The sequence below is a fragment of the Pleurodeles waltl genome, chromosome 3_1 (genome assembly GCF_031143425.1).
Source record: "Pleurodeles waltl isolate 20211129_DDA chromosome 3_1, aPleWal1.hap1.20221129, whole genome shotgun sequence".
Taxonomy (NCBI): Eukaryota; Metazoa; Chordata; class Amphibia; order Caudata; family Salamandridae; genus Pleurodeles; species Pleurodeles waltl.
The window spans coordinates 553,355,733-553,371,522 of NC_090440.1; the positions used below are offsets into that span (position 1 = coordinate 553,355,733).

A 15,790-nucleotide genomic window follows, 5' to 3' on the forward strand; every position below is an offset into this window, starting at 1 on the left:
CTAACTCCTACCCTAGCACTAATGGTAGCCCTAACCATAGAATGCTTTATTTATTAATAATGAAAAGTATGATTCCAATGCTTAATAGGCTTTCTACATTGTAGTTCAAACTAAAAATTGTAATGATTTCTTTCCTTCTTCAATGGTTATTAGTTATTGAAGTCAACATAACCAGAGAGCAATTCAACTATATCATTCAGAGTCCATCTTTCTTCTCTTTCCAGCACCATGAGCGTGGACGATGACACCAAATGGTTGGAATGGGTCACCAAGCAGTTTGAGAGCATTGCAGGCGAAGGCAAAGAAATCAGTCTGGGAGAATTCAAATCTGCCCTTAAAGTGAAAGAGGCAAGATATTGTTTGCATGGAGCGTGCCAATGACTTCCTGTAAAATATTTTTTGTTTGGTGGGAACTGTGGCAACTTGTGTTATGTAGTTAGCTCATCAATTTCCATAATGTTGAATCCCTTATAGATTGCCAGCATAAGTTGCATATTAGGGCAGCAAGTTTAAGCCTGTTGATTAGTGAAAAGTATTAGGTGGGCTAAGTGTTGCACTTAGTCACACGTTATATGCGTCATGCTTGGCTAAATTTCCTCTTACTGCCTAAAGGTGGCTTACAGTACCTTGCATCTGAAGCAGATACAGGGTGAGTATTCAGTGTGTCTCACCCTTTGCTTAGATACCTGAACTATTTTTCAAATTGGCCAGTTCTACTAGCTAATGTCAGACTTGCCAGCTGTCTGGGCCAGCCCATTGATACACAAACTGTGTGAGCTATCTCTTTGATTCAGTATCTATTTGAATTACTTGACCTACTTGCTGGTGCTAGGTAGCAACCCATATCAGAAACTTGCCAAGTAACTGCAGATAGCACATACTTACTCTTATTATCCAGGTGGCAGAAAATGTCACAAATTGATATGTATATTCTATGTAACATCCATCATACTCCATGCTCGCTGCACAGTAGCTAGGTGTGATTATTAATTGCTAAAATGATGGCCCCACACATGAAGTAACCTATTTGGAGATCACATTATATAGGTGATATACTGGGGCCCAGAGCATCTCCGCAGGCCTCCTGGGCCAGATGGCTGCCTCAGGGAATGGGGACCAATCATGGACAGGGTCCAGAGGCCCTGGCGAGAGTGCCCCGAGGCTGGTGAGAGCGGGCCTTAGGACAAGACAAGATGGCAATGGGTGGGTGGACCGAGTGAAGATATGGTGGCCCGACAGCCCCGGAGACACTGGTGAGCACAGCAACCATCAGGACAGAGTGGGACTGCAGGGGCTGGGCACCTGGGGTGGCGGCAGCAGACTCTCATGTAAGACTCGCGGTATTTTGAGTATCCTTACCACCAGGGATTTCGTGGCGGCAGCACAACAGAACTCTACCCCCCCTTCATGTAGGAGCCGACCCCATCAGAAGCCCCCTCACTCCCCCAAGCAGCGACATCCCTAACTCCCCCCAGTCCCCATTCGGCATCCCCCATCCCCATTCTGAACCCCCGCCCCCTATCCACGCACGCACACACCACACTTGCATACATGCACGCACACATCCACGCTCACTCATTCACACACACATGCACACACGGCCACGACACCCTCCCCACCCCTGCATACACGCACACATACATCCCCCACCCCCACATACACGCATTCACACAAGCACACAGACACTTGCATGCACACAAACACACACTGAACCCCCCTCCATTCATACACACACATACACCCCCATTCACGCACACAACACTCAACACTCCCCCCCTGTCGGTTCATCACCTTACCTGGTGGTCGCTGTGGTCGTCCGGGAGGGACGGGGTCCATATCGCTTGTCCATGGCGCTTGCTCCACCACCAGTGCCCCACCAACATAACACCGCCACGCAGTCAACAATGTAGTAATACGGCAGGCGGTGTTGTGGTGGCGTGGCGGTGGTGACAGAGCAAGCTCCACAAGACCGCCGACCATCAGTATGGCTGCTGTTGGCTTGCCCGCAAAATAGTGGCAAAGAGCAGCCAGCAGCCATAATATGGCGGTCTGAAGATGTGTTGGCAGTTTTGTGGCGGGCGTGACTTCGACGGTCTGAGAAATAGCCCGCTGAAGTCATAATGAGGGCCCATGTATTATTCCACTGGGTTTGAAGGCCATCCTGGCACTAACATGGGGGGTTTGGTTAATATTGAATGAATGCTTGAACACATGCCTCTTACAGTTGGGATGGGTTGGTTTTCTTGTACGAAACAATAAAAATATATTTTTTAAAAGATTAACACAGAAGACAGCCGTAAGTATATGGATTTATTCATGAGCAGTTTCTTGACAACATACAAAACAAACATATTTTCTGTTTTTTCTCATCCCTTTGTGTCTAAGACCTGTTAACTGGCATGCATTTTCTGTGCCTCACACCCTAACTTTAGCCATGTCTCCTCTGTATACTCCTTTTGTTGTTTGTTATGATAGGTTATGCCTCATTTACATAGTGCACTATCTGCTATTTACATACTTTTGTATTGCTGTGGCCTGTTCTCAGTCAGACACTTGCCTGCTAGTTGGTGATTTCTCTACGCTGGAAGCCCTGTGGGAGTGTATGGTCACAAGACTGTCCCATGACCAGTTGCTGTGAAATTGCTAATATAAGTGCCACACCGTGATCCACATCTGCAACCTGTGAATGTATAGGAAGAAAGTAATGTGCCCATTAATGTTTGGGTTATCGTGCAGTGGAGCCTCTGGTAAGGGGAGTATTTAATGAGACCCACCAGCAATCTAATTTTGTGAATGTATGAATCTCTTCACAGAATGTTTCTTATGGTGAGTACTATGACTAAGTTGCAGGAATTCATTTTATTATTGGGTGCATGAGCAACTTTTGTACTTGCTTGTTTTGCCCCACCCTCCACCCCATGTTCCATCCACTGCTGAATAGGACTTAGTGAGATGGAAAACTGTATGATTCCTCTACCAACCTTATGGTTTGTGTGCCTGCATGTTTGCGCTTGCATGTGTATATGTATGCTTTCTCTGTATGTAAGCAGAGGTGAGTTTCCAAAGATCTACATTCGCTCTCATCCCTTCAAAAGGTGTTCCTTGTCATAGTGTGATCTACCTCAAAAAAAGAGTTTAACATACCTAAATGCACAGCTGACCCTTTTGAGGACAAAGGATGTCTTACCAGGATGGCTACAATCCGGGTGAGATAACTAAAATAATATTTGTTCACTGGGAGCACAGAACATAGGTTGCTGCAAGCTGTTGTTGCTGAGCCTCAAATAACCAGGGCCCACTTCTGTTGTGCCATACAGTTTGCACTAGCTGTAGTCTTATATTTGAGAAGTGAGAGCTAGGCCCTGTCTGCGGCTACCATTCCACTCCGGCAGACCACGAGGAGCATATGGGACTACATGATAACAGGGGATCTTCATCTGGTGTTCTGAGATTCTCTGAGGTTGGTTTCATAAATGGTTTAATCTGACAACCTTTGGCAACATCCAATGTGTGTAGGAAGACTGTCATGTGTTGTGCTCTAGGTGTATTTTATTGATTATTGTTTCCTGCAAACTTCGCCTGGATCTGCTACATCTTGCAACCTTTTGCCATACCCCCCAAAAGTATGCCAACATAGCTAAGTCTGAGAAATTCACACTCTCATTTGAGATGGATGCCCCGCACTCATAGCCATTAAAAAATAATATGAAGCTGCTACGACGGGGGCATTGCCCTGCCAGACACCTAGGGCCATATTTATACTTTTCGACGCACAACTGCGCCAACGCAGTTGTGCGTCAAAAAATCTAACGCCGGCTAACGCCATTCTGAAGCGCCATGGGGGCGCCGTATTTATTCAATGACGTTAGCCGGCGTTAGCCGGCAGAGCTGCCTGGTGTGCGTCAAAAAAAATGACGTACACCAGGCAGCGCCGGCGTAGGGGAATATGGAGCTTGGGCGCCAAAAAATGAGGCAAGTCAGGCTGAGGCAAAATTTTCGCCTCAACCCGATTTGTGCCATTTCTTTTGACTCCCAACCCCCATTGAAATGACTCCTGTCTTAGCAAAGACAGGAGTCATGCCCCCTTGCCCAATGGCCATGCCCAGGGGACGTCGGTCCCCTGGGCATGGTCATTGGGCATAGTGGCATGTAGGGGGGCACAAATCAGGCCCCCCTATGCCACAAAAAAAAATAAAAAAATTACTTACCTGAACTTACCTTATGTTCCCTGGGATGGGTCCCTCCATCCTTAGGCGTCCTCCTGGGGTGGGCAAGGGTGACAGGGAGGGTCCCTGGGGGCATGGGAGGGCACCTCTGAGCTCCTTCCGAGCCCACAGGTCCCTTAACGCCTGCCCTGACCAGGCGCTAAAAAACCACGCAAAAGCGGCTGGATGTCATTTTTTTTGCCCCGCCCACTCCCGGGCGTCATTTTTGCCCGGGAGTGTAAATACGGCGCACATGCCTCGGAGTCAATTTTTTAGATGGGAACGCCTACCTTGCATATCATTAACGCAAAGTAGGTGTCCATGCTAAAAAATGACGCAAACTCCATGGACTTTGGCGCTAGACGCGTCTAACGCCAGAGTATAAATATGGAGTTCGTTTTGCGTCGAATTTGCGTAAAAAAAAACTACGCTAATCCGGCGCAAACGGAGTATAAATATGGCCCCAAATTTCTACCGGGCAGCGCAATTTGTAACTATTAATCACGTGGTCCTCCTCTCTACATCGAAACCAGCTTACCATATACATCGCCATGCAATGTAGCCCTGGGGCTTCCTTGGAGCTATTTATGGGGGGGAAACCCCGAATTTACCCACTCCAACGGAAATTACCCTTACACTTTAGCTTGAAACATTTCATACACTGGGATGGAGAAACATGCTGAATCCTACCCTAAATGGTGTTTGTTTAACATCTGGGACAAAAATGAAATATTACCCGTAATGACCAAATCTGGGTGACAAAGGGGTTAATAGTGGCGAAACGTAATATTGCCGAACTTGGAAAACAGATCGAATACCAGAGCTGGCTGACTGCAAACTTGATCTAGATTGGTGTATGTTAGCGGAAAGGGTGTTATGCGAGGGAAGGGGCTGTCGGAGAAAATGGAGTAAAATCTGGGGGAAGTGGAATGAACACCGAGGTGGATTATGAACCCTGCCCAAGCTTGCAGAACCAGATGATCGTAACTGGATGTGAATTGATGTCACAGATATCTCCTGAGTTCCCTGTGGGTGCATTGGGACGAGGGATCAGGAGCCTACCAGGAGAAGTGGTATCGGCTGGCGGCAAATTGTTATTGTTAACTCTGTGGCTGCACTGTTTTGTTTGCGTTTTTTTTAACGCTAAAAAGAGTTTTAAAAAAACATAGCAAGGTCTGACTTTAGCGCTTAATTGAACAAATTTACCTAATCTTCAGGTAATGCTTCTAAAGTGAACTTTCAACCTGTGATAAAATATGGTAGGCATTTGTTTTATAACATTCAGAGACCTAAAGTAAAATACCAGGAAACTTGGTAGTATAGGCATCTGTTACCTATCTTTGAATTCTCTCCCTGGTGCCAGACTGGATCCAGAAATCTTTTCCCAGCAGTACCTCTGCATGGCGTAAGAGGACATCATGTGACTCAGTAGCGACGCCAACTACCAGGTGTGACGTTGACTGAGTCTATAAAATGCCCTCTCTGACGCGCGGACGTCAGTTCCTTCTTTTCCGTGCTACAATGCAGATCTGGAGTTTTCCTCAGGACTGGCCTATCTCGACAAAAGCGTTTCTTTCGTCAAGGGAACAGTGTGCATTTTTCTTTATGTACTCGGGGTTCAAACCTTAAGAGTCCTGTGGCAGGCAGATGTCAGCCACGGATCCTCATACTGTTTGCATGTGGTGACTCGAGGAACACCGCAACTCTGAGGATTGCGGCTCCTGTTGTCTCCTTTGTCTGAAGGCATTGAAAGAATGCCATATGAAGATCTTGGTGGCGCCTCTGGCAGAGGCCCTGTGCCATTGTTGGCCTCTCTCCAAGTCCAGAAAGCGGACACAAGTCGGTTCCAGGAGCTGTTCCTGCGATCATCCGTCGACGGCAATGGAGCAGACTGTGAAATGCCAGCGGTCGAAGTTGAGGCATCCGCCTGCGGTAGGTATGTCCTGCATTTCTGATTCCCGCTCCTAACCCCCGGTTGAGGAGCCAGTGCATGAGTATACCCCACGCCTCCCTGCTTTCCCCGGAGCTGGGGTGAATCTGGTACAGATGCGGGATTATTACAACTCCCTTCACGCCATCTTCGGGCCCATACCTCCCTCTGGCGCATTTCCTTGCTCCAAGGAGATGAAAGGTGTCCTACCTGACTCCATGCCGGCAGGTTCGCCCTCGGTGTTAGATAAGCCCTCTGGATCTATACTTGAATCTGTACCAGCTCCACTGCATAGCCTTTCGGGGTTCCCACCTGTGACGCCTGAGTTTGATCAGCCAACATCAGCGGCGTCGCTCAACGCAGAGCCAGTTACCCTATCTGATGCTGAAGCGCTGCCACCTCAACGCCGATGCCGTCGGGTGTGGCGCCAGTGGTTCCTGTAGACTCGGATACCTTCCCTCCTCCTTCTCATCAATCCTTTGTAGTTTTTCCTTCTGGAGAACAGGCTTTTAGAGGTGAAGGTGAGGGGCTGGGGTTTATCAACCCTGTGGATGAGATTGTCTAGCCTCCTATGGAGGGTAGTTGGCTGACAGAGTTGGGTGAGGCCAGTGGCCTTGAGTCCTCGCTGGCTTCGGACCTCCTTTCCCCCAGCCTTGCAATGGAGGCAAGTACCTCCTTCAAAGAGGTACTGAAGAGGTCAGCTGCGGTATTAGAATTGCAGCTCCCCTCTGTGGAGGTCTCCACTGACCCCTTGCTAACAGTGCTTCAAGAGGGTGAGATGGGAATAAAGCCTGTGCTCCCATATAGTGAGACACTCTATGACATTTTATACGGGACCTGGGCTAAACCCGATAGGGGGGCCCCTGTGGACAGATCCATAGCCCATAGACACCTGCCAGCCCAGGAGACCCCGCTTCTCTCATTGGGATTCCGAATACGAGACGTTTTGTGGTGCAGGAGTCCACCGCCTCTCCTGACCTCAGCATCCTTCCTAACGTTCACCTGGACAGGGAGTCCAAATGGCTGGATTTTTGTAGACAAAGTATTTTCTCCTCAACCAACCCTGCCCTGCGGTCAATCAATACCTCTTGTATTCTGGGTCATCTTTCCCATGCATTGTGGGATTCAGTGGCACGCCTACTCCCTTCGCTTCCCGAGGAGAACCAGAGCGAAGCTGCCCAAACTCTTCTGAATGGGCAAGAGGCAGCTAGATTTGTCATACGGTGTGGTATGGATACCACAGACTCAGTTGGCCACCCCAATGGCCTACTCTGTAGCACTGTACAGGCATGCCTGGCTATGTCTCTCTGGTTTTTCAGACGCTGTCCGATAAACATTGGTAGATATGCCTTTTGAAGGCACTCCTCTGTTTGGCACTCATGCCAATTCTGTGTTTCAACACTTTTGGGACATTCAGAGTATCAAAGATTCATAAACATGTCTATTCTTATGTTCACAGATGGACCCATCCCAGAGTGGAGTCCTATAGTTCCTGTCGAGCCCAGCTGCGGCTCCCTTATTTTGTTACAGCCTCTGAGGCCTTCCACATGTTGGCCTGGTAGGGTATTCCTGCCTTTACGGGTATTCCTATTTTTCCTTATGGCTATTGCTGATAGCTTTTTGTTGTTACTGTCTGAGCAGTATATATTCTTGTGACCATAAGTGGGTTTAGCACCTGTTACAACAGAGGTTTTTTTTTCTCTGAAGACAGGCTTCATGCTCAAGAGAAAGTTACCCTTATGGTACATAACCTGCTCTGTGTAGAGGATCCTCTGTTTGCCTCATAGGCTTTACTAATTATCTTGTGGTACTCCTTGTATCCCTTATAGAGAGCTGATCATTGGGGTCTTTTGTGCATGCGGATCGCTTGCACGAGTGTCTTTATGTGGAATATTAGTCTTCTTCCTTTACTTTTGAAGCATTACTTATGTTTATCCTTCTAGTGTTGCTCTTCTTATGAGCAGTCTTTTGTGTTCTGTTGGAGCAAATAGGCGAGTGGGTCTACTATTCTACATGTGTATCTTGCACTTTTCTAATGATGGTTCTTGGCACTGGCACCCTAGGCACCGGGGGTGCAAGAGGGTCCATTCCTTCCTGTGCCTGTACGCTAGTTATACTACACAGCATTCTTCCTTTGTGTTGCCTGTCTTGCTGCCTTTATACTTCTCCCTCATCACCAGTCGATGTGTATTACTTTCTTCTCACTTAGAGGTCAGGTTCTATGTCCTGCCTGCTGTAGGAGCCTTTTAGGCAAGGGACCTCACACCAATCACAGCCTCCAGATTTCTATATGTTCATTCTTAAGACGCCCAGAGCAATTGTTCTTTTTTAGGCTACAACTCCTTAGTTGTTTCAGTCTTTTCTACATTATTTTATGTTGGGATGTCCACTTGTGGGGTTTGGCCCCTGGAGTGCTCTGAATTTCCCATTTGTATCGTACTTTAGCCAGGTTTAATGTCTGTTGTCTTTTTCAGCTTTTACTATTAGTGACCTGATGAGGTCTGCTCAGTCGGCTGGCAATGTTTGCATGCTTTGATGGTTTTTAATTTTCTCGAGTGTATGGTGTCCTCCACAGATTCCAGTCTTTTATATTAGTATTATCTTGATATTACTTGACTGAGTACTTAAACATTTTATGACATCTTTGCCATGCCGCTTTTGTCTTGGCCGGGGTATGCATATATATATATATATATATATATATATATATATATATATATATATAAAATACATCTTTCCCCTGTCATTACAGTGGGAACCCTTTTTCTTTTCTTCTTCTGTGCAACGGTTGTTCTATACCAATAGTTGCTGCAGTGGTCTTCACCATGTTTCTCTTACAGCATTGTTCAATGCTTCTTATCTCTGCTTTTAACAGAGCAGCTTTGGCTGCAGCAATGGGTTTTTATGGTGATGAACTACTGCTCAGTGGCATTGCCTGTTGTTCTTCTTCACTTCAGACTGAGACAAGATAAAAGGAATGCCAAGAATGCAGAACACTTAAGCCCTCATTACAACCCTGGCGGTTGGTGATAAAGCAGCGGTAATACCGACAACAAGCTGGCGGTAAAAAAATGGAATTATGACCACAATGGAAACCGCCAACATAGACAGCCACTTCAACACACCGACCGCCATGGCGGTAGCAATAAGCACTGCGGCGGTAACCGCCAACAGCCAGGTGGAAGACAATGTACCTCCCACTCTATTATGACAGGCCTATCCGCCACCTTTTCCGGGGTGGTACCAACTACATCAAAAGCACGGCGGAAACAGAACACAGAAGGCAAAGGACTCACCTCTGGACACTCAGGGAAGAACCACGCCGCCATGGAGCCCGAACTGCAGATCTTCCCCATGCTGGTCTACCTCCTCCTACTCCAGGAATACCAACGCCGGCAACAACGACCACAGTAAGTACTGCCGCCTAGCACACAGGGGAGTGTGGAGGAAAAAGAGAGTGACACACACACGTAAAACCCCCACCCTAAGCACCATACACACAAACAGATGCAACAACATTACACATCCACCCCGTAACCCTCAGGAATAATGCAAGGACAAAATGATTTGAAGAAAGTGAGTGTAATAAGATAAAAATCAAGAAAAACGTCTTCTAAATTCAAAACAGTATTTACAGATATACAAATGGAGGGACACTGCCCAGTCCATAATGTCCATGGGCCACAGGGTCACATCACATGACTCCTGCATCAACAAGGAGAGAACACCGCTGGGGCATCAGATTGAAAATACACAGGCATCTCAGGAGGACGGGAAATGGGGGGCACCTCTGCCGGAAGATGGTACAATGCCACTTGTCCTGGAGGGGGAAACATGCCCTGTGCGATGTCCTGGGGAGTGCAAAGAGACAGTCTCTCTAGTGGGTGGTTTGCCCACTGCTTAGTCCTAGGAAGTGCAAAGCCACAGTCTCTCTAGTGGGTGGTTTGCCCACTGCTTGGACCTGGGGAGTGCAAAGCCACAGTCTCTCTAGTAGGTTGCTTGCCCACTGCTTGGTCCTGTGGAGTGCAAGGCCACAGTCTCGCAAGTGGGTGGTTTGCACACTGGTTCTGTAGGGGGCCTTGTGCCCTGTGTGCTTCATCCTGTCAAGGACGCGATGAGTGGACACCTTCTTCCACTGGTTCTCGAGGGGGCCTTGTGTCCTGTGTGCTTCATCCTGGCAAGGATGAGGTGAGTGGATGCCTTCTTCCACTGGTTCTGGAGGGGGCCTTGTGCCCTGTGTGCTTCATCTCGGCAAGGATGCGGTGAGTGGATGCCTTCTTGCACTTGTTCTGAAGGGGGCATTGTGTCCTGTGATGCAGATCTTTGGGAATGTAAGGTCACAGTCTCTCACCTGGGTTTCACACCCACAGGATTTGCAGGGGCCAGGACGTGCTACAGTCCATGGAGGCAGGACTACACACTTCCCACCGGCGGTGAAGGCTGCTCAGTGGTGGCAGTGGCGGGTCTGGTGTTGGTGATGGCAGTGGTGGGGGGGAGGCTCCTGTCTGTCCCCTGCAGCCTCGGACAGCTGCCCACTGGAGCTGCTGCTGCTAGCTGAGGTGCTGGTGGCGGTGCAGGTGGCGGTGCAGGTGGCGGTGCTGATGGTGGTGCTGGTGTTGTGCTAACAGTGGTGGGGGAGGCTCCTGCCCTTCCCCTGCAGCCTTGGATGGCTGCCCACTGGGGCTTCTGCTGGCAGTGGTGCTGGTGGCGGTACTAATGGCGGTGCTGATGGCGGTGCTGATGTCGGTGCTAGCAGTGGTGGGGGGAGGCTCCTGCCCTTCCCCTGCAGCCTCGGGCGGCTGCCCACTGGGGCTGCTGCTGCTGGCAGTTGTGCTGGTGGCGGTTCAGGTGGTGGTGCTGGTGGCAGTGCACGTGGCGGTGCTGATGGCGGTGCTGGTGTCGGTGCTGCCAGTGGTGGGGGGAGGTTCCTGCCCTTCCCCTGCAGCCGCGGAAGGCTGCCCACTGGGGCTGCTGCTGCCGGCAGTGGTGCTGTTGGCGGTGCAGGTGGCGGTGCTGGTGGGCTGTTGTTCCTGTGGCGGGGCCTCCTGCCCACTAGCGTCAGCGGAGGTGGAGGGCTGTTCATCGGTGTGGCTAGTGTCAGGATCCCGTTGGTGTTCCACTGCAGCCCTCATGGTGTTGGCCATGCCTGCCAGCACCCCTGCAATGGTGACCAGGGTTGCGTGGATGTCCCTCAGGTCCTCCCTGATCCCCAGGTACTGTCCCTCCTGCAGCCGCTGGGTCTCCTGTAACTTGGCCAATATCTGGCACATGGTCTCCTGGGAATGGTGGTATGCTCCCAGGATGTTGGTGAGTGCCTCGTGGAGAGTCGGTTCCCTGGGCCTGTCCTCCCCCTGTCGCACAGGAGTCCTCCCAGCTTCCCTGTTGTCCTGTGCCTCTGTCCCCGGAACCGTGTGCCCACTGCCACTGACCCCAGGTCACTGATCGTCCTGTGTTTGTGGGGTTGCCTGGGGTCCCTGTAGTGGTGAACACACTGCTGATTGACGTGTCCTGGGGACAGAAGTGTGGGCCTACTGGGTGGGTGCTGTGGTGGTGTTTCCTGAGGGGGAGGCTCTGTGGTGGTATGGGACTGTGCCTGGGTAACCGACTGTCCAGAGGTTCCTGATGGGCCAGGTTGGTCATCCTGATCCAGGCATGCAGAGCTGCTGTCATCGCTGTGGGCCTCTTCTGTGGGGGGACTGGATGTTGCTGGCACCTCCTCTCCGGTGACGGGTGTGGGACCTGTGGGGATGTAAATGCAGTGTTATTGTTTCTGCGTGTGACATGTGCATGGGTGTGTTGCCCTGTATGGTTGTGATTGCCCTGGCAGCTTTGCCTTGTGTGAGTAATTATTGTGTGGCCTAGGTGATTCTCTCTAATGTTCATGCTTTAGTGATGGGTGTCCATGCAGGGCTGTGAGTGATGTCCATGCATTAGTGGTGCATGCAGGGCTTGGTATTGGGATGGGTGGGGTGTGATGGTGGGGTGTATCTGAGGTGGTGGGGTGAGGGTGGGGGTTTGTGATGGCTTGCAGGTAGGGTGGATTATAGTAATAGAGATTTGACTTACCAGAGTCCAGTCTTCCTGCTACTTCTGCCAGGCCCTCAGAATGCACGATTGCCAAGACTTGCTCCTTCCATGTTGTTAGTTGTGGGGGAGGAGGTGGGGGTCCACCACCAGTCCTCTGTACTGCTATCTGGTGTCTTGCTACCACGGAACGCACCTTCCCCCGTAGGTCATTCTACCTCTTCCTGATGTCATCCTTTGTTCTTGGGTGCTGTCCCATGGAGTTGACCCTATCCACGATTCTCCGCCATAGCTCCATTTTCCTAGCGATGGATGTCTGCTGCACCTGTGATCCGAATAGCTGTAGCTCTACCTGGACGATTTCCTCCACTATGACCCTAGCTCCTCTTCTGAGAACCTGGGGTGTCTTTGTGGTGCCATGGGTGTAGTGTGTGTGAGGGTGTGTGGGGTGATGTGTTGGGGTGTGTGCTATGAGGTGCGTGGATGGTGTATGGGTGACTGTGTTCTGTGGCTCTGGTTCTGTGGGTGCTCTTGGTGTATCTCTCTCTCTGTTGTCAATTTTTTGGAGTCTTAAAGGGTTGTGGGTAGTGTGTGTGTTTTATTTTGGTGTGGGTGTGGTGTGTGTATGTGTGTCAGGTGTGTGTCGTTTGAATTGTCCAATGTGGCGTTGTTTTGTATGTGTGTGTGTATTTTGAGCGCAGCATATGTACCGCCAATGGTTTACCGCAGATTAATGTCTGCCGCAGTGATTCGTGGGTCATAATGCTGTGGGCGCAGTTCTGTTGGTGCAAGGGTGTGGGTTTTGATACCCCCCAGTTTATCACTGACGTTTGAGCTGGCGGACTTGTGTGTGTGGCTGTATAGTGACGGATTGCTTTGTGTGTGTCATAATATGGGTAGCGGTATACTGTCGCTGTATATTGGCGGAAGTTGGCATGGCGGTAAGCGGGACTTACCGCCAATGTCATAATGAGGGCCTTAGTCTAAATAATGAATTTATTAATAAGACGCCTCTCAAGTCTCATGCACAGACAGAACTAACGTGAGCTTTTATTTCAGATGCAGAAACACATATGCAACTTTGAAAATAATCACAGCGGTGAAATAATACTGAGCACAGAATTCAACAATGATTATAATATATATATATATTACACATTCACACATGCACAATACAAGGCTAAAAAATAAGAATTAAAAATGCATCACCATGGGGCGTGACATTGACATCATCTCTTTGCCATCTTCAAGTCGAGAACCCAGACGACTGCCGAAAGAGAAAAAAAAGGACCCTCAATGGGAATCAGGGCAAAGGCGTCCCCTTCCCGGAAGGAGTTCTGTCTAACCCCAGTCATCAAGCTTCCCTCTTTAATGCCTTAAACAACTGGAGAGGAGAATTCTAGAAACCACCCCTCCCATCAGGCAAGTTGTTGTTCAAACACTGGCCGCATCAGGTCAGTGTTGGAAAGGAGCACACGTTAGACTGGCCAACTCTCACAGTGTTTTTCCAAGACCGAGCTGTTCCCTACCTTACCATAAACATTCTCAGCCTGGTACATCTTATCATCAGTGCTCTTCACTCCTCCATGTCATGTATCCATCCTTCAGTGAGAAAGAGTGAAAACATGTTGCACAAGCTGTGCATGGAAAAATACCTGACAGTGTGTGAAGCTAAGCTATGCACAAAATGGAGTCAGTGGTGAAGATGGAGCTGGTGGTTAAATACAAATTGCATTACACTCCACCCTTTGACCAGTGACTCTCATAACATATTGGTGTGAAATTAATTATTTTTGGTTTTACCATTGTAAGTAAATTAGGTATACATTGTACACAGCAACACAGTACTACAACTATAGAAATTACCATGAGTATCCCACCCAAAACATTACATAATTTTCCATAATCGGGCAACCACTGCAATAACCAATCCTAGCACCCTTTATCCACATCTTGTTTTACTCCTTTCACCAATTCATGTAAAGTGTCAATATGGGACTGGATGGATTTAGAGTGGTCTGACAGATTAAAACAACATAGACCTTCAAATTCTGTGCAACCATGACCATGCTTTAGCAATAGATAATTAATAGGAGCTCTGTTTTGCAATGCAGCTTTCCTAGTACCTTGTATATCTAGCAATAATTCAGCTAAAGCAATCGAAGTATGATATTTTTAACCATCCAACAGGCTAGCATGTTGATAATTCGAGTATTGTAGACAGCTAGTCTGGGAACACCAACAACAGAAAGACTAAAGCTTATATATTCTGATTGGGATAATAATTGAATTTCGGAATCACAATCTTCACCTAATTGAACGGCGTCCCTTGAATAGCGAGTATATACAGAATGAAATGGAAACATGAGTCCTAATCGTGTAAAGGTACACAGTCCACCAGTAATATTAGCAGAATGTTTGTGAAATTGATGTTTCCACAGGGAAATAACCATCCCACTGGGAGTTTCACATGTTTGATGTGACTAGTGGCAGTCACAATGTGAAGGCAAGCCATTTTATTGGTCATGTTTTTGCAAAGTTTATCCGTTCGATGATAACATAAAGTTTGGTATTTCCATGGTATCTCTCAAGAAGAACTTGTTTTTCCCTCTAGGTGTAGTTGAATGCATTTTTCAACATCATAAGGATTACAAGTCATCCGATAACAAACATCACTAGTAGTGATATTCTAAGTAATTATTTGTGTAAGATTGTCCCATTTTTCGTCAGTTGTTTCTTGGCAAGACCTACGATACTCATAGGGGCTGAAATGGGATATCACATCATGTTCCTAAACATCTCCATCCTGGTTGGTGGAATAAAAAATGTCCAGTAGGGAACTTGCAGGTGTGGGCATTGTAATCAAACATGTAGATAGTACATCCACTGTACTTTGCATGGATCTCATGTAAAAGTCTGACCTGTTGAGCATGACTCGTGCCAGGTGGGTCCAAATACTTTCAGTCAAGTGCAGTAAAGGTGTCGCTCGACATGGTCAATCAATCAGGTTGAAGTTGTTTTTTTTTGGTCCCTCCTGACCCCACACGCATATGCCTGAAAGGAGACCACACAGCACAGTCAGCGCACAGACACCTTGTAGTTGATCTTTAAAAGAGATAAGTATGATCATTCTTGCAAATAACATTTGTCAGCTGGTACGTGTTCCCACCACTCCTTTCCCAGTTTCATGATTAGAAGAACATTATCTGGACCCTTACCTATAATTTCTGCTGGTTCTTGAGGGTGATTTGAGGATTCCAACCACACCTTAGCAAAAGGGTTTTGTCAGTTGAACCAAAACCTCCCTCCCCAAGCACTGTAAGAAAGACTGGGGCAGTCCCCTTTCTCACAATTCCTCCATATACAGGGATAATTATAAACTGCACAATTCTGTCTCCAGACTGTATTATCAAGTCAGTGTCTCCACTATTCTAGAGGATAATCTTGATTTCTCCTTGGTAGTCTGCATCATTCACACTCCCTAAGACCTGAATGCCTTTGAGTGCCAAACCAGATCTGGTAGCAATCAATCCGAAATGCTCAGGGGGAACCTGTATTCCAACACCTGTTTCACAGGGTGCTATGTCTCTTGGTTTCAATGTATCAGCTTTTAAAGCATGTAGGTCAAGAC

At 48.1% G+C, this 15,790-nt stretch overlaps 1 protein-coding gene across 1 annotated transcript in view; it reads left to right on the forward strand.

Moving 5' to 3' along the window:
* The first annotated feature begins 222 nt into the window (after positions 1-222).
* The window catches only part of NOX5 (NADPH oxidase 5), a 246,625-nt gene continuing 231,057 nt past the window's right edge, over positions 223-15,790 (forward strand). Inside the window, exon 1 of the mRNA XM_069221267.1 lies at positions 223-348. Within this exon, the coding sequence (XP_069077368.1) occupies positions 229-348 (120 nt within the window). The 5' untranslated portion in view covers positions 223-228. The remainder of the gene's footprint in view (positions 349-15,790) is intronic.